Source organism: Trichomycterus rosablanca, chromosome 11, assembly GCF_030014385.1.
Source record: "Trichomycterus rosablanca isolate fTriRos1 chromosome 11, fTriRos1.hap1, whole genome shotgun sequence".
NCBI classification, from domain to species: domain Eukaryota; kingdom Metazoa; phylum Chordata; class Actinopteri; order Siluriformes; family Trichomycteridae; genus Trichomycterus; species Trichomycterus rosablanca.
This window is the reverse complement of record NC_085998.1, coordinates 7,627,350-7,645,833: the sequence shown is the minus strand read 5'-3', so window position 1 is coordinate 7,645,833 and position 18,484 is coordinate 7,627,350. Positions and strand designations below refer to the sequence as shown.

At 40.8% G+C, this 18,484-nt stretch overlaps 1 protein-coding gene across 2 annotated transcripts in view; it reads right to left on the bottom strand.

Moving 5' to 3' along the window:
- Window positions 1-1,411: 1,411 nt before the first annotated feature.
- Window positions 1,412-18,484, bottom strand: part of fam168a (family with sequence similarity 168 member A) — a 30,100-nt gene continuing 13,027 nt past the window's right edge. Inside the window, exons 2-8 of one of the 2 annotated variants that reach the window (XM_063004401.1) lie at window positions 16,455-16,564; window positions 14,701-14,789; window positions 12,262-12,345; window positions 7,122-7,264; window positions 5,248-5,428; window positions 5,033-5,163; window positions 1,412-3,002 (exon numbers count right to left, since the gene is read on the bottom strand). In XM_063004401.1, the coding sequence (XP_062860471.1) occupies window positions 5,051-5,163; window positions 5,248-5,428; window positions 7,122-7,264; window positions 12,262-12,345; window positions 14,701-14,789; window positions 16,455-16,519 (675 nt within the window). In that variant the 5' untranslated portion in view covers window positions 16,520-16,564 and the 3' untranslated portion in view covers window positions 1,412-3,002; window positions 5,033-5,050. The remainder of the gene's footprint in view (window positions 3,003-5,032; window positions 5,164-5,247; window positions 5,429-7,121; window positions 7,265-12,261; window positions 12,346-14,700; window positions 14,790-16,454; window positions 16,565-18,484) is intronic. The other variant, XM_063004402.1, reaches the window with a different exon arrangement.

Here is an 18,484-nt window from a genome sequence, read left to right as displayed (position 1 = left end):
GTGATTTTATGATCAGGTTTGTGATTGGTTAATCAAATTAAACCTTATTGACTCAGAGATGTCAAAATGTTGGCCAAGAAAATTATAAACAGTAATATTAAAAAAAAACATAAGAATTGGCAGTTCTACAAAGTTGTGTAATAAAATGAAACATCAGCACATTACTAATCAAGCTTAACATGTAGCCTAGTAAATACTTCACTTCCTTTATGAATGAGTGCACCGTATATGCGGCTGTTACGTTATATTTATCTGTCCATACGCTGACATTTAATAAAATAGTTGATATGTAAGGTAGTGCATTTATAGATCACAAGGGACTAAAACTCACATTTTTTTTTCTTCTAAATGCTAACATTACAAACACGGCCCATTAATCACGCCAATGTTTATTATTGCATTTCACAAAAGCTTCTCAAATCTGTGCTAGACCTGCTAATTTTCACCCTGTGTTCACACTAGCTATCGACAAATCAAATCGTTTACAGCAGCAGTGCAAAACTTTGTAGTTCATTAATCGGATTGTTACATTTAATTTTTTTTTTTTAAAGCTAACTAGTTAGCTTGGAAAAGAACGCCCGACAGGACTTCTGAGTGGATTTTAGGAGGTTTTTAGTTAGCTAGCTAGCTAACATGGAATAACCTGACAGGATATTTTTGGAGACATCACTGTTAATGCTAGCTAGCTGACCTCATCTGACAGTATTTTTGACATTATGTGTTTGCACTAGCCAACTAGCTAGATCAGTGGTCCCCAAACTTTTTTGCACCACGGACCGGTTTTATATAAGATATAATTTCACAGACCAGCGGGAGTGGGAGGATTTAAAATAGAATAACTATAGAATGGAAAATCAGTGTGAATCCTGAGCTTTTTTCGCTGCAACAAGACACTGCTCCCACCTAGTGGTGATTGGAGACAATAAATTAAATTTATCTTGTAGCGTCTCTAATTATTTATTATTTCTGTGCGGCCCGGTAATAATTGACCCATGGTGGTACCGGTCCGCGGCCCAGTGGTTGGGGACCACTGAGCTAGATGACAAACTAACTTGGCAGGATTCTGAAGAGAAACTTGAATGACAAATTTATAAATGTTCATGCTGTTGATACTCGCTAGCTGACTACCTAAGGAACGCTATAGGGTTTCAGACAAATGTTTTATGTTTATAAATTTTCATTACATTGACTGCTAATGTTAGCTAGTTGATTATTACTTTTAATATTGACACACAAATCATGTTTATATATTTTCATAATCCTCACGGATAATACTATTTAACTAGCTGATGTAGACAAGATCTTTGATCAGAATTGTCAGTCATATTTATATTCAGTTCTAGCCTGTCTAAACTGACAGGATTTCAGCAGGTAATTTTAAAAATCATCAATTCTTCACAGGTATTGCTAGCCTACTAGCATTTATAAGCTAAATTAAATGATTTTGAAAGAATTCAGTGTTGTTAAAATATTATAATTTTAAAAATAAGAAAATCGCTAATCCTAATTTTCGCTCCATTGTCTACCTCCATGGATGTTAAATTTTCTTGAACATTTCTGCTGTCATTAGTCAGTGTTTATACAAGTTATTCATAAAATAATTCATTTATTTCTTTAGCAACAAAGACATGGTATAAAAAACTGCCCTATTTGTATAGTGTTATAAATTTAGTCATGTCCAATTCCCTCCACTGCATTATCGATCTCTGCCTCACACACAACATGCATGCAGGCCAAGAAGGAGCGCAGACTAGCAACCGCCCTCTCTGACACATGAAGCAACTGGGCTCTTTTTTTTTTTACCAGTCAGCAGCTGATATCCACAGAGATGGACCAAGCATGGAAGAACACACTAGACTGTAGTGTTCTTCCACCTCTTCAGTGGGCACCTTGACTGGACAGCAGGAGGTGCTGCAATACCTTTTTTTACGGAAACTGCTTACCCACACAAGAGGAAAACTGGACTATCATTGGTGATTGGCCTCCCGCTAATGTAAACACAGGGTTTTTCTTGCAACTGCTACCAATATTTTATCCAAAATGCATAAACTAATCCCTTTAAATCCATCCAGAGATCCTGAAGCCGTGACGATTCCAACCTTCTTTTAAGTTGGCACATATTTCGTAATATCATGACCCGGATTCTCCAGCTAAGTGCCATTTTTAATTTCACACACCTTAATTGAAAGTGTGCTGGCATGATTTTCAGTGTCCTGGTGCAATTGCATGTCTTTGCAAGAGCACATCTATTCCCACGCGTCTATATAAATATAATATTCACGTCATAACAGACCTATCCTGATAAATGAACGAATGAATAAAATAACCAGCGTCCTGTACTACGAATAACTGATATTAGCGTGAGCACTCGACATTCCTAATGAAGTTTAAACCACGTGGCGCTGCCCTAAAGGCTATACTTAATACATATAAACGTACCTAATAAACTGCTACGAGCTGGAAGACACCCTCGTTATCGATGTGAAAACATGATGAGAATATTTTTCCAGTAATGTGAAATCAATTTGAAAAGCAGATATTGTCTCAGTTCCTCTTAAAAGAGAATCTGAAATTGCAAACATACTCACATTTAAAGAAAAAAAACCCTGTACTACGAGCTGAATGTGGTTATTTGGCATGATGGATGTGAAGCACGGTGTAACGTACATTCTAATCACCAGCGTTAATATGGGGAAAAAAAAAAGCAGTTTCAAATTCGTACTCGGTCAAAATCATTCTGGAGTTTCTGCAGAAGTTGATGGTTAATAGTATGGAATAAAAAAAAAAAAACAATGCAACAACATAGGTCCAAAATAATGAGGCAAAACTATTAAATAAAAAAAAATTAAATATCAAAATTAAAAGCAGCTTTAAAATAAGACGTAAGAATGCATAAAGTGACCCTTTTTTCTTCCGTTCTGGCAGACAGACGCAGTGCTGTTGATCACAGAGCGCCCGTCTAAGACTTGTGAGGATTTTGCATACGATGTTTAACTCCAGATCTGCAAAAAACAAAACAAAAAAAATAACTAAAAAAAAGACAAAAATTTAGTATCTGTGTGTTTCTACCTATACTGATACACTATTTGGCCAAAAGTATGCGGACACAAGACTTTAAGATTGTTGGACGCATCATTCTAAAACCATGAGCATCAGTGAGGTTTCCACTATTTCACTTTATGGTTATGACAATCCTCCATTTTTTTTAGATGGCTTTCTAAAGTTTTGCAGTATGTCTGTGGGAATCTGTGCCTGTGTATTTTTGGAAGCCAGTACAAATTCCCCTTACTTCCACCATAATGTTGCTTTACTTCCAGATGTATGTGGAACTGGAACCAGACAAATGTCTAGACATCTAGAGTAAGAGTTAGAGTAAGCGACAGATATTGTGGACGCCTTAATTATGTTAAATACGAGGGATCTTCAAAAAGTTTCAGCATTTTTATACTTTGGTTGGAAACAGTGAGGGTGGGAGGAGCAGTAATTGGTCGTGTCTAAGAGACAGAGAGCTTATAGCTTATATACTCAAAGAAGCTTTAAGGGGAAGAAGATTTTCATATGATGATGATTTGAAAGCAGCGGTGCATCAGCGGCTACACGCTCAACCAAAAACCTTTTCGGAGGGTGACGATGTAGAAAAGTGATGTCATTTGTTTTAGAAATTCTTAATAAATGGAGTTTTTAAAAGTGCAGAAACTTTTTGAAGAACCCTCATATAATACAAACCAAAAACTGACGTACACTATATGGCCAGAAGTATGTGGACACCTGCTTGTTGAAGATCCAATTCCAAAACCATCTAGTGTGTCTGTTGGAATTTGTGCCCATTCAGTCAAACAAAAGAATTTGTATGGTTAGGCACTGCAAAAAACTGGCTTGCACTAAACACTCCAATTCATCTCATAGATGTTTTATAGGGTTAAAGGTCAGGGCTCTGAAGTTTCTACACACAAAACTTTTAAATCATGTTGTTATGGACCTCACTTTGTGCACAGGGACACATTCTGAAACAGGAGAGGGCATTCTCTATGCTGTTGCATATTTTTATTGCATACAATTCATTTTATACACCTATTAGCATTGAGTGTGTCTGAGAGATTCAGCTGAATTCAATCATTATTAGACATGTTCACACACTTTTGACCATACAGTATTTCTATTTTTAGGGTGCAACACATCTAATGCACACAATGCAAATATGTGCAATATCAGATGCATTAATGCAATTGCACTGTGTGTAAATCAGTGAGAGCTAAAAATATGCTCTCACTGATTTACACTTGTAAATCAGTGGCTGTATATCACTTGTGATGTTCATACTGTGAAGTCTGATGATGTAAACACAAATGGCTGTGTCCCAAATAGCACCCTATACACTTCAAGTATGAACCTATATTGTCAAAGAGTGGGCGCTCAGGTGGTGCAATGGGTTATTGCACTAGCCCACTACTGGGGAGATCTGAGTTAAAAACTCAGTGGTGCTATCGCCTGGGCGGGTGTCTACACAGGCGTAATTGGCTAGTCTGAAGGCTAGGGTCCAGGGTATTCCTGTCATGCCAGACACATCTTTTTACCTGCCAGTGGCAGAGTCTCAAAGTGTACAGAGAGACGCGCTATGAACTCCAGATACCCCAGCACTAGTGCAAGCGCCTTGACCAGACAGCAGTGGTTGCAACCGTACATCAGCAATGAAGCCCAGTTAACCCTCCTCCCTCAGATACAGCCACTCTGTGCCTGTTCGGATCTCCAACTGAAGAGCTCGAGATCTCAGTGGTAATGGGTTAGTACTAATCATATGAGTCTTGTACTGACAGACTTTGTATTATGTTTGTATGTGGTTTGGGAAGCCAAACAAGTGATTAAACTGTCACTTAACAAAAGCTTGTGTTTTAGAAAGTGCGCTGATATTAGCTGGATTGGATTTTATTTATCGGTGTGAGGAAACTTAAACACAAAGTATTTTGTCCTGTTTTAGCTTGCAAGCTACCACTAGCTGGTTAGCTAAAATTGTGGCATGGAGCAGTGAGCTTACATGATTGACAGGTGGGCTCTACCAGTGAGGTGGCACATAGCTGTAACCAGGTGTTCCTTGCGGACGATACGTTGGCACAGAAACAGGATGTGGACCGATGGCAGTGTGCTGGGGCGTGGTCAACAGCGTCCCTGTTCAAAGGATCACAAGACAATGTTAATCGATTCATTTATTAATACAGTAACTGTGTATAAAAATGTGTGTGAGAATATTACCTGCAGACATGGCCATGGTGGTTCCTGCGACCATGCCCATGGTGAGTGCGTTGGGCCGAGGGGACACTTGGGGCACCGGGGCGGGGTACAGGGCAGAAGGGATGCTGTTTGGCTGTACCACTGTGGTGTGATGTATGACGTGGGGCTGAGCAGCATACACAGGCTGGGTGTAGTAGGCTCCCTACAGATGACAAAATAAAAGAAAGTATGTCATGTCAAGTGGACTTTTGAAGACTTGGGATTTGGAGACCTCTCTGGTGTAAAGATGGTACTGCAAGTATCTCTGTTAAACACTTCGTAATGGTAAACATGCCAAGCATTCCCACCACTGTGTTAATTATTCGTTTATTATATCTTGAGGAAGGGGGAAGGGTGCTGGAGCAATGGACACAAGGCACACAGTAACACCCTGGACAGGCCGCCAGTCCATCGCAGGGCAGACACACATACATACACACATACACACACACCCATCCACATATAAGGCAATTTAGTGTCTCTAATTTACCTGACTGCATGTTTTTGGACTGTGGGAGAAAACCAGAGCTCCCGGAGAAAACTCACGCAGACACGGGGAGAACATGCAAACTCCGCACAGAAAGGACCCGGGCCGCCCCACCTGGGGATCGAACCCATTACCTTTCTGCTGTGAGGGGACAGTGCTACCCACCGAGCCACCGTGCAGTTGAAATGGATTAATCAAGTTAAAACTGAGCTTTGTGATCTATTAAATAGATGGAATTTGTGGGTATACAATTACTGACTGTAGCCATATGTTGCTTGTACACTGTCACCCCGTGTAGCTATTTATCAATGTAAAAGGACCTCCTATGATGGTTTATTTAAGCCTAATCCTCTTGAAATACATTTGTGAATGAATCGTACTATACAAATAATCTCTCTAATAAAGGGACACGTCCTGACTAGACCGCAGAAGAACCTTCCATTCACTCAGTCATCAGAGAGTGAGAACAATAATCAAACGCTAATCCCAGCACACTCAGAAACATGTCACTCATAACAGACCACCACGCCCTTACACGCCCTCATTTCTATCCTGCATGTCAGCTTGATGTTTCTCTTCTACGGTCTTCTTAATACTTTTAATAATCATTTTCATTATTTAAAACCAGTACAGCATGACGGGTTGATTCAGGGGTTTTTAATGTTGGGAAACGAGCTGGTTTTGGCTAGTATTTATTAATTTATAAGGATTTTAACGTCATATTTACACACTTTGCTGACATTCATGACAGGACAGGTAGTTACTGGTTACACAAGATTCATCAGTTCAAGTTTTTAATGTCTCCAATTCACCTCACTTGCACGTTGTTGGACTGTGGGAGGAAACCAGAGCTCCCGGAGGAAACCCACACTGAAACGGGGAGAACATGCAAACTCCACACAGAAAGGACCCAGACCGCCCCACCTGGGGATCGAATCCAGGACCTTTTTCCTGTGAGGCGACAGTGCTACCCACCGAGCCACAGTGCTGCCCTGTTTTGGCTAGTAAGGCGGATCAAGGTGGATTCAACTGGACAGACAACCAGTTCAACCAGACCTGGAACCACAATCATCTGAAAGTTGGTCAGTGGTGCTGGGGTCAGGGCTCTGTGCAAGACACTGGAGTTTCTTTAAATTGAGCTTTTCTTCATGTCTTTACAGAGCTTACTTTGTGCGCAGGGGCTCAGTCAAGCTGAAACAGGAAAGAACCTTCCCTAAATTATTGCTGCAACTTTGGAAGCATGTAATTTCCTTTATACAAGTGGTTTATTATACCTGTCAACAAGTGCTGTGGCTGAAACACATACATTAAAACATTAGGGGTGTCTAAATACTTTTTGCCCTATAGTTGTTTTAACTTGTTCTCTTACCTGAGTGTAAAGGTTCTGCTGGGGGTAGGCACTGCGGATGGGGTACATGGCAGACTGGTACGGGTTTGGCGAGGGCGAGTACGGAGGCGGAGCACCGTTGGACTGAGACGGAGGGACTTTATACGCAGTCCCTGCAGTGTATCCTGAGGAAACAGAGAGAAGTGTGTGAGGAAAAAAATGTGTATCAGCTCCTCACAGTTCTGATCCAAATAAACTACAGACAGACTTCTGATGTGAAATTAACGAGAACTGAAGTTTCACTCATTCATTTATTAAAATTTATTCAATCACACATTTATTCAAACGTTCACATATTCAATTACTTACACATCCACACACGCATTTATTCATACAACAGAAAAAAAAACATTTGTGAAGTCAGGTGGTGATGTTGGATGTAGGAACATGCCTGGTTGGCTTGCAACAATGTTCCCAAATGTACTGTACATTCATCCCAAATGTGTTCAGTGGTGTTGATTCAGGGCTCTGTGCAGGCCTCTAGTGTTCATTTACAAAAATACATGAAACCATGTATTTCTAAACTTTCATTTCTACACAGGAAACATGCTTGGAAGCATCATTTATTTGATAAAATTGATTTTATTCACCTGGTAGCAATGGGTGTATCAAAAACACCTGAACTCAATAATTAGGAGGAGTGCTTATATATAAACATGGACAGATTTTCCTCTGTAGATATACAAGTTACTATCAGGGCTGTTCTGTTTACCGAGCGATACCCAATGAATCTCCACCCCTCCATGGGACAAACAAAGACATGTGCAGGGTGAACAATGCAGTGGCTTTTGGCATGAGCAGCAGCTTCCTCTCACCCAGCCGTGTTTAAGCATGAATGTGTGGGAGGTGTTGGCATGACCGAACACTGCACATTTCTGAAGACTCAACAAACTTTAGGAATCTAAACATACCACTAGTGGGCACTGGGTAAAAGATCATTGTGTGACTCCTAACTATGAAGAAAAATAAATATGTTCAATTAATAAGATACAATATTTATTTATTAGGATTTTAATATCATGTTTTTAATGTTTAAATCATGTTTTTGTGCTTCATTTTCATGTAATGTGTTACAATTTTGTTCAATTCATGACAGGACAGGTAATTACAGGTTACCCATGATTCATCAGTTCAAGTTTAATGTCAAACACAGTTACGGGAAATTTTGTATCTCCAATTTACGTCACTTACAGGTCCTTGGATTGTGGGAAGAAATCCATGCAGACACGAGGAGAACATGCAAACTCACTCACCGGTCCACCTGGAAATCTCAGGACCTTCTCACTGTGAGGAGACAGTGCTACCCACTGTGCCACCCTTATTAGATACATCATCAAGTCAAATGTGATTTTAACTCTTGAAAAGCTTTAACTCTAAACCCCTCTAAATGCTCCCATTCAAGTCCTAACTGGTTTGTGATGGGAAGCTGGAGGATCGTTCCAGTTCTTGGAGAGATAAATGAGGTGGAGATCTACTTAGGAGGCTGTCCTCCAGAACTTTCCAAAATCCTGAAGAATAATTAAATCTGGGAAGAACGAGATTGGAGCCTGACTTTATCCTGGTGTTTATACACAGCTCTTGAATAATTTAATTAATTTATTTATTCATAGGGCGGCACAGTGGATAGTCCTGTCATCTCACAGCAAGAAGGTCCTGGGTTTGATTCCCAGGTGGAGCGGTCTGGGTCTGTTCTGTGTGGAGTCTGCATGTTCTCCTCGTGTCCGTGTGGGTTTCTTACGGGAGCTCCGGTTTCCTCCCACAGTCCAAAAACATGCAGCCATGCTAATTGGAGCTACTAAAATAAATATGAGTGAGTTGTGTGTGTGTGTGTGTTTGCCTGGTAATGGACGGGCGACCTGTCCGAGGTGTTTCCTACCTTTCACCCAGTAAATTGGATCCACTGCGACCATGAATAGGATAAAGCAGTGGTAAAACAGACAATGAATAAATGATTTATTCATTTTCACATGGCTCAGGGGTCCAGGTTTTGTGCTCCTTACATCAAGTTTTGCTGTTTGAATCAATAGCCCTAATTTGAGGCTTTGTGAAGCTCTGGAGATTGAAGTATTGATTGAGAAAGGAGGTTGAGACGCTTATTCAATTCTGTATTTGTGTGGCTGTGGTACACTATATGTCCAAAAGTATGTGGACACCAGACCATGTTCCTGTTGGACATCCCTTTCCAAAACCATTAGCACTGATATGGAGTTTGCCCCCCTTGCAACTATATTATCCTTTAGTGTTTTGGAAAGGCCTTCCACCAGATTTTGGAGTGTTTCCATTCAGTCCCAAAGGTGTCCAATTGAGTTTGGTTTCTCAAACCAAGCATACCTTAAGGGAACAAGAAAGAACATTTGCCAATTGAGGTCTGAAGTATATTATTTATGTTATACAATTAATTCTATACACTTGATTCTATACACCTGTTAGCATTGGTTTTGGCTAAAATAAACAAACGTAGTCATTAGAAGGGGTGTCCACATAGGGCATTTAGTAATGACCCTGTAATGCGGTAAACATCCCTGATAATGATCGAGGGATGAACATGGCACAGTACAGTGCCAGTTTGACTCTCCACAGGCGAAAATGTGCACACAGCAGCAGCTCACAGGCTGCCCAGACAGGGCATGATGCCCTGAACGCTACCTCCACCTGCTCACACACGCCTATTTAAACAGACAGGACCTCTGTGTATTGGAGTATGTCTGTATAAGGGCGGTGGAAGCTCAGTGGTTAAGGTACTGCACTATTAATAAGAAGGTTGGTTTAAGCCCTACCACTGGCAAGTTGCCACTGTTGGGCCCTATTGCTGCTGTCCAGTATAGGTGGTAGGTTTTTTGGATACGTTCTTGAGCATTTCCCCCCTGGATTTTTTTACCCAATCCAGTCAAAGCCAATTGGAGCTTATCTCTCTCTCTTGTCGTTGCCTCCACCCCCACCCTTGATTGAGGAGAGCCTATGCAGTCACATGACTCAGACAAGCCTGCAGCCACCAATCACTTCTGTTCACCTGCTGGGGTGGGGTCCGACAGACCCAGGTATCATGCTAAAAGAGGCGCCTCGATTGGTCAACACACAGCCAATCATGTACAGTGGGGCCAAAACGTATTTAGTCAGCCACTGATTGTGCAGGTTCTCCTACTTAGAAAGATGAGAGAGGTCTGTACTACATAGTCTCAACTATGAGAGACAAAATGAGAAAAAAAAAAATCCAGGAAATCACATTGTAGGATTTTTAAAGAATTTATTTGTAAATTATGGTGGAAAATAAGTATTTGGTCACCCACAAACAAGCAAGATTTCTGGCTCTCACAGACCTGTAACTTCTTCTTTAAGAAGCTCTTCTGTCCTCCACTCGTTACCTGTATTAATGGCACCTGTTTGACATCGTTATCTGTATAAAAGACACCTGTCCACAGCCTCAAACAGTCAGACTCCAAACTCAACCATGGCCAAGACCAAAGAGCTGTCGAAGGACACCAGGAAGAAAATTGTAGACCTGCACCAGGCTGGGAAGAGTGAATCTACAATAGGCAAGCAGGTTGGTGTGAATAAATCAACTGTGGGAGCAATTGTAAGAAAATGGAAGACATACAAGACCATTGATAATCTCCCTCGATCTGGGGCCCCATGCAAGATCTCATCCCATGGGGTCAAAATGATCATGAGAACGGTGAGCAAAAATCCCAGAACTACACGGAGGGACCTGATGAATGACCTGCAGAGAGCTGGGACCAAAGTAACAAAGGGACCATCAGTAACACCCTACGCCGAGAGGGACTCAAATCCTGCAGTGCCAGGCGTGTCCCCCTGCTTAAGCCAGTACATGTCCAGGCCCGTCTGATGTTTGCCAGAGAGCATATGGATGATCCAGAAGAGGATTGGGAGAATATCATGTGGTCAGATGAAACAAAATGGAACTTTTTGGTAAAAACTCAACTCGTCGTGTTTGGAGGAAGAAGAATGCTGAGTTGCATCCCAAGAACACCATACCTACTGTAAAGCATGGGGGTGGAAACATCATGCTTTGGGGCTGTTTTTCTGCAAAGGGGACAGGACGACTGATCCGTGTTAAGGGAAGAATGAACGGGGCCATGTATCGTGAGATTTTAAGCCAAAACCTCCTTCCATCAGTGAGAGCATTGAAGATGGAACGTGGCTGGGTCTTCCAGCATGACAATGATCCCAAACACACCGCTCGGGCAACGAAGGAGTGGCTCCGTAAAAAGCATTTGAAGGTCCTGGAGTGGCCTAGCCAGTCTCCAGACCTCAACCCCATAGAAAATTTGTGGAGGGAGTTGAAAGTCTGTGTTGCCCAGCGACAGCCCCAAAACATCACTGCTCTAGAGGAGATCTGCATGGAGGAATGGGCCAAAATACCAGCTACAGTGTGTGCAAACCTGGTGAAGACTTACAGGAAACGTTTGACCTCTGTCATTGCCAACAAAGGTTATGTTACAAAGTATTGAGTTGAACTTTTGTTATTGACCAAATACTTATTTTCCACCATAATTTACAAATAAATTCTTTAAAAATCCTACAATGTGATTTCTTGGATTTTTTTTTCTCATTTTGTCTCTCATAGTTGAAGTGTAGCTATGATGAAAATTACAGACCTCTCTCATCTTTCTAAGTAGGAGAACTTGCACAATCAGTGGCTGACTAAATACTTTGTGGCCCCACTGTATTTGTGTAGATGCCTGGCGTGTTGATAGCAAAGCTGAGATTTAACCTCGTGAGCTAGAGAGCCTAGCACTGGTGGGTTAGGAATAAATCCTCATGTCATGTTATTAATCACCTCTTTCCAGACAATTTATTCATTCTAGCTGTCTGTTTATCAGTGCCGTCCATCCATCTGTCCACCAGTCTATCTGTCTGTCCATTCGTCTGTTCATCTACTTGTCTAACTCTCCACTCATGTATCTCTCTACCGAGCTGTCTGTTCTGTTCCGTTTGCCTAAAAGTCTATCTGTCCATCCATCCATCTACTTGTCTCTTCATGTACCGCCAGTCTAATCATCAGTCTGAATATCCATCTGCCGTCTACACACACTGTACTACACACTCACCCCTTACCACTTTGTGTCATACTATGTGTGTGTGTGTGTGTGTGTACCCTCACCTGGTGGGTACCCCGGACTGCCAGTCTGATAAAGGCTCGGAGTATAGGCAGGAGCTGCAGTAGGATATCCAGCTGTTGGATAACCTATCAAACACACACAGAGAGAAAGAGGATACCCTTAAACCCAAAACAATATATGACCAAAAGTGTTTGGACACACTATTTTGAGTTCAGGTTTGTCAGTCACACTTATTCAACTTTGTAGCTACTGTTTGGGTTGGACCTTATTGGTCCAGAACTTATGTGCTCCTGGGCACAAAGCAAGAGTTTGGGATCATTTGGAATGCCGTTTCCATCCAGGTCACAGTCTGATGAGCCCAAGTAACCACAGACATTCCAAAATCTTGTGGAAAGCCTTTCCAACAGGGATCCAACTCCATGATAACGGTCATGGTTTAGAATTTGGACAACAGACAGCAATAATTTAGGTTTTATAATCAGACGATGGACTTGATGTTGGTTTGATTTATCTAATGTAAATCACCCACAGCAACCCACTGACGTAGAGATACAGAGACAGATGATGAGAGGTAGGTGATGGAACAGGATGGAACACAGATGGTGTTCATTACCACACGTCTGTCCTCATAAGACACAGTCGGGTGACTGTGGGACTAAACCCACAGCACTTCTGCCAACAGCATTATTAGATTATACACAGTATTCTCACTGTGGAGCATGTTGTGTTCGCCCTCAAGGGCTGGTCCACCATGACACCTTCCACAAGCTAAAATCCCAGCTCAATAATTAGAACACATACTTTTTGTTGACCTTAAACATTCACAAATTCAATTTCTTGAAGAAGCTTCATGTTTTTTTCTGATAATACTCTGGGTCAAAATATATACACAGCAACTTGGATGATTTAAACAATGTTTAAAAAGTCCTACAATGCTGTTTATGCTGCTCCTAATTCCTTGGTATGGCTTGTTTAGCCGAATCCAACCCACCCGATGCTGGGATTCGAACTCGGAAATTTGCCTGGATGGTCAGATGAAATCCAAGAACCACCAAAAAATGTGGGAATTAGAAGCTGCTGGAACACGGGTTCACCATAATGACCCCTGTTTCAGAGATACTTCAACCCAGTCATCTGGCCAGAGCAATTTGGACCTAATCAAAGTTACTCAGGTCTTTATGATGATCAGATCTGCTGCATTCAACACATGAACTATGAGGAACCACCATCAGTCCAACATTTAATAGATCCCTCACACTTACATGAATAGTTGGTATAAAATGTCCATGCACATCTTTAGGGGGTGATCCTAATATTTTGGCTCATCAGTGAAATAGGATCTAGGGGTGTAAACGTTGACCTCTAATCACCAAATTTCTCTCATCACCTCATCATACTGTCACCCATAAAAAAAAAAACTGTCGCATTACGGCAGCGTAATTGCACCACAGATCTTCATCTCTCTGTTCAATTAAAACCAACGTGAGATGTTCCTCAGGTTCTCATCTAGTGAAAGTAATGAAACATTGCGTCACTGCGCTGACACAAACACACACTTCTTGACTTCTGAAATCCATGATAGCAGTGGCGGTAACTCGGGCAGAACGAGACGTGTTTTGTCTCTCTCACCTTCACTGCAGCGGTCAAGTGTTTATTTACACAGACTCTCATTCCGGTACATGGCCGCAGTGTTGCCATGGAGACAGACAAACACTTGCGCTTATACGCACACACCGATACAGGATCAGATATTAAGATGCACACAGTATACTAACACATAAGTGTACATCTCTCTTTCTCACACACACACACACACACACACACACACACACACACACACACACACACACACACACACACACAGACAGAAACACACACACACAGGTGAGGACTGTGGGCATTGAGTGTGTTTCTGAATGGACAGTCATCCTCACTAGAGAGTATACATGGGAGCACATGGATAGTGAGTATAATGAGGAATTGTGAGCACTTGGGTGCTGAGTATATTGATAAATTGTGAATTATGAAGCATTGATGGTAGGTATATGAATGGATGGTGAGTGGAATTACAGATATAGAACTGATGTACAGTAAATTTATGAATTCAATGTGAGTAAATGGATGGAGGGCAGGCCAATAGATTGAGTTTCTGGACAGTTAATGTTTATATATGAATAGTAAGCATATGAAATGGCGGTGAGTATGGTATGGATAGACAGTAAATATACTGATAAAGTATAGTGATATATGACTGTATACTTATCATGGCAGAGATGGGTGCAGGCTACGGCATTAAATCATGCACAGTTTAATATGCCAAAAATACCTCTGTATCATCATGAAAAACCATTTCAAAAGCTATAAAACAAGTCTGTGGAAGTCACAACAGGTGACTCTAGAGGAGGTAAGTATAGGTTGTGAGTAGAGATTACTAGTATGAATGGCAAGAATGGGCGAATAGTACTGTAGGTATCTCTCACCTGTGTAGGCCATGGTTTTGGGGTTCCCATACGGAGTCCCAGGCTGCACAGGACTGTACACAGGGTTCATACCTGCCACTCTGCTCTTGCTGAAAGAGAAAAACACAAAGGAAGAAACAATAAGCAAAAAGCCCTCTTAATAATTTATAACTCCCTATAACCGTACCCTATTTATCATTTACTGTATATAACTCAGCCGTGTTTTTAATACATTAATTTTTTTAATACATTTTTACTTTTGCAAAACATGTTCACTTGATCGGATCACATTTTTGTGATGACAGCACAGCAGCAAGCCCTGCAAACAAGTGCATCTACTGCATTTATTCAGAAATGGTCTAAGTTGAAACAAACCACCGGGGAAAAAAATAATGTCAGACATAATGCTAAACATGTCGTCTTACTGCAGGCAGTACAAATTCAATCATACACCTAACTGGTGCTATACTAAGGATGCAGAAGCAGTTGTGTTGTATGCAAAGGAGTGAGGCACCAAGGAAGGAAAACTATTGATAAGTATTGATTAAATGTTATTGAAATGTCTGTTTGGTTTCTAGTTTTCAGGTAAATTGTCTTTCCCTGTTTAAAAAGAAAAAAGCTAATCTTTCATTGCTGGTAAATACTGTTCATGTTACCTATGGTGTTAAAAATGACCAGTCTCACAGTTCCTAATATCCTAAGTACGACCTCTAGGAGTCACCAGAGAGAGCTTGGGTAGTGAACATTTATCTACAGTATTTATTTATCAGATACAATAATGACTTTATCCTCTGGCTTGTGGTGGGAACAGGCCAATACAGTTCAATTAATCACAAGCCAATGTGTTAACTATTCCCCAACATTTGTGCATGTGAGTGTGAGGGAACTAGTAGATGTCGGGCTGATGGTGGTTCCTCAGAGTTCGCGTTTTGAATGCCACAGATCTGATCAGCATGAAAACCTGAGTGACTTCGATAAAGACTAAATCGTTCTTGCCAGATGACTGGGTTGAAGTTTTGTTTGTTTGTTCGATTCCTAACGCCATGTCAGCTACTATGGCTATTATCATGGTTTCATCTTTAAAAAGTGAAAGTGAGGATCGATATGTTTCTTAATAAGAATTAATTTCATATCTTATATGGAGTTTTTAAGTCCTATTGTTTCTAAGAATTTTAGCAGGTTTTTTTTGGAGAGGGGGTGCTGAGGTGAAGATTTATTTGTAGTTGTTTGTACTGTAAAATTTAGTTCTGGTGTTATTCATTGTTTGGTGTTTGGCAAGCATAGTGAATGTGTTTAACAGAGGTTCTTGCTCCACAGAGGGGGCAAGTGGGGGCCTGGTCTCCTTTTAACAGGTAGTTGAAGTATTTTTTAAACAGTAAGGGGTGTCAGAGGGGCGGTGGCAAGTATCAGAAGCAAATGTGACCAGTATCAGAAGCAAATGTGACCAGTACCAGAGCTGTGCATTGTTTACTCGTAGGATGACCCACCGCGCAAAGTACAGAAGTTGAGGGAACTGTTGGTAATGTTCTGTTACCTGATACCATAATAATTTTAAGATGTTTGTATAGTCCATGTCTCAGAGGGTCAGAGCTGTTTTGACAGCATGACAGTTAGGTGGTCCTAATGTTTTGGCTCATCAGTGTGTGACTCAGTGAGGTGTGACATTCAAAACACAGTCAATACACACAAGGTTTTTCTTGTACAACACTATCAAAACCACACACACACACACACACACACACACACACACACATATATGCAGTCTCTACACTGACCTCTTCAGGCTGCTGTCTGTTGGGTAGAGAAAACTGTATTTGTCAGAGGGGGGTCCGCCTGCCATTCTCACTGAAGCAAAGGCAAATGAAGGAGGGATGGATATGCAAATCTGAAACATCAAGCAAAAAAAAGAAAAGAAAAAAAAGGAGAGCAAGGTCATGGTTAGGAAAAGCACCATCAAGCACAGCAATGCAACATAAAACAAGCAAAGCAGCACCACGATGCAGCCAGGTTACAGCCAGATAAGATAGATCCATAAACATAAAGAGATAAACTATATGGCTAAAAGTATGTGGACATCCCTCTTAGTGAATCATTTCAGGCTTTTTAGACATCTGGTACTTACATTGTTCAGCTTGACTGTTCCTCTGTGCACAAGACCCATAAAGACAGTTTGAGTTCGTCATAGAGGATATTTACCGGCCTCCACAGAACCTCGACTGTAACCCTGCTGATTCTTTTGGGATGAACTGAATCACTGATCGTAGGCCTGGTCTTCTCATCCAACATCAGTGCTTAATCCTACAACTGCTCTTTTAACCAAAATATTGTGGAAAGCTTTCCCAGAGGAGCTGGTAGGCTCACGGTCAGGCGTCCACATACCGCTGGCCATATAGTGTGGATGGAGATATATAGGTAGAGTGATACAGTAGCATTAAATAGTATAATGTGTGATGGTATGAGATGTTCAGATTGTGAGAAAAACCATGTTAATCATGTACCTATATTCAGTACCGGTCCCTGGCAAAGGCTGTAAAAGCTGTTTAACAGGATGGCATGAGTTACTGGCTGACCAGTATGGGCATTTTAAGAGCTGGAGCTGATACTAATATCTAAGGCAGAGAAATAAAAGTGAAATGGCATGGCAGTGAGTTTGGGTCTTTTTGGGTAAGAGTCTATTAACATCTTGACTTGACAATCTTTGCCCACTGTTCCTTCTCTTGTGCACAGCTCTTCTCAGGTCACCCCACAGATTTTTACTTGAATTCAGGTCTGGGCTTTGAATGATCCATACCAAAACACTGATTTTCTGCAGGAGCCATTCTTTTGTTGATTTGGAAGTATGCTTTGGGTCATTGTTGTGATAAAAGGTAAAATTCCTCCTTAAATATCAGAGGCCTAAAGGTTATGTGCCACAATGTACTGACATTTGAAACTGTTCATCATTCTTTTCATTTTCACTAAAGCCCCAGTTTCAGCTGAAGAAAAACAGAACCAAAGCATAAAGCTGCCACCACCATGCTTCACTGTGGATAAAGTGTTCTTCTGGTGAAGCGCAGTGTTGTTTTCACACCAAACAAACTTTATTTTCATCAGATCAAACACATTTTTCTACACCCTTTTGGCAGACTTGATTTGCTTTTTGTAAAATGTAGCTGTGCTTGGATGTTTTTTTTACCCCACAGAGCAGACATATGAAGAATACAGGAGACTCATGTAGTACACAATCAGTACTTTTTTAATTTGGCTGTCGACCTCTTGGCAGCTTCCCGGACCAGTTTTCATAAATTTTGAAGAAACGCCAAGTACTTGATAATGTCACTCTTGACCGTCAACCCACTGTGTTCCCTGGTATATGTAATGTTTTGGAAATTTGTTGTACCCTGCTCCTGACTGATACCTTTCAACAATGAGATTCATTTGATGCTTTGTAAGCTCTATATGGACGGGGATTTTGCTTCAAGATGGAACCAAGTAAATATCAGGAAAATCCTACTAGAAGAGCCAAACTTTATATGGAGTTAATCAAAGTTATTTTAATTCATGACAGGTACTGACTATTATTAAACATGAGCTCGGATGTGATTGGTTCATTCTGAACATAGACACCCCTAATTATAAGAAAGTGTGCACACTTATGCAATCACATTATTTTTGTTTTTTAATTAAATTGTACTGATTACAGGTCACATGAAAGGTGTAAATAATGTGTCTATTTTTCTTACACAAGTGTAGACCTTTTATATCCACTGTATGTCATTTTATATCCATAATAATAATTTCATAATTATATAAAACAAATTGCTGT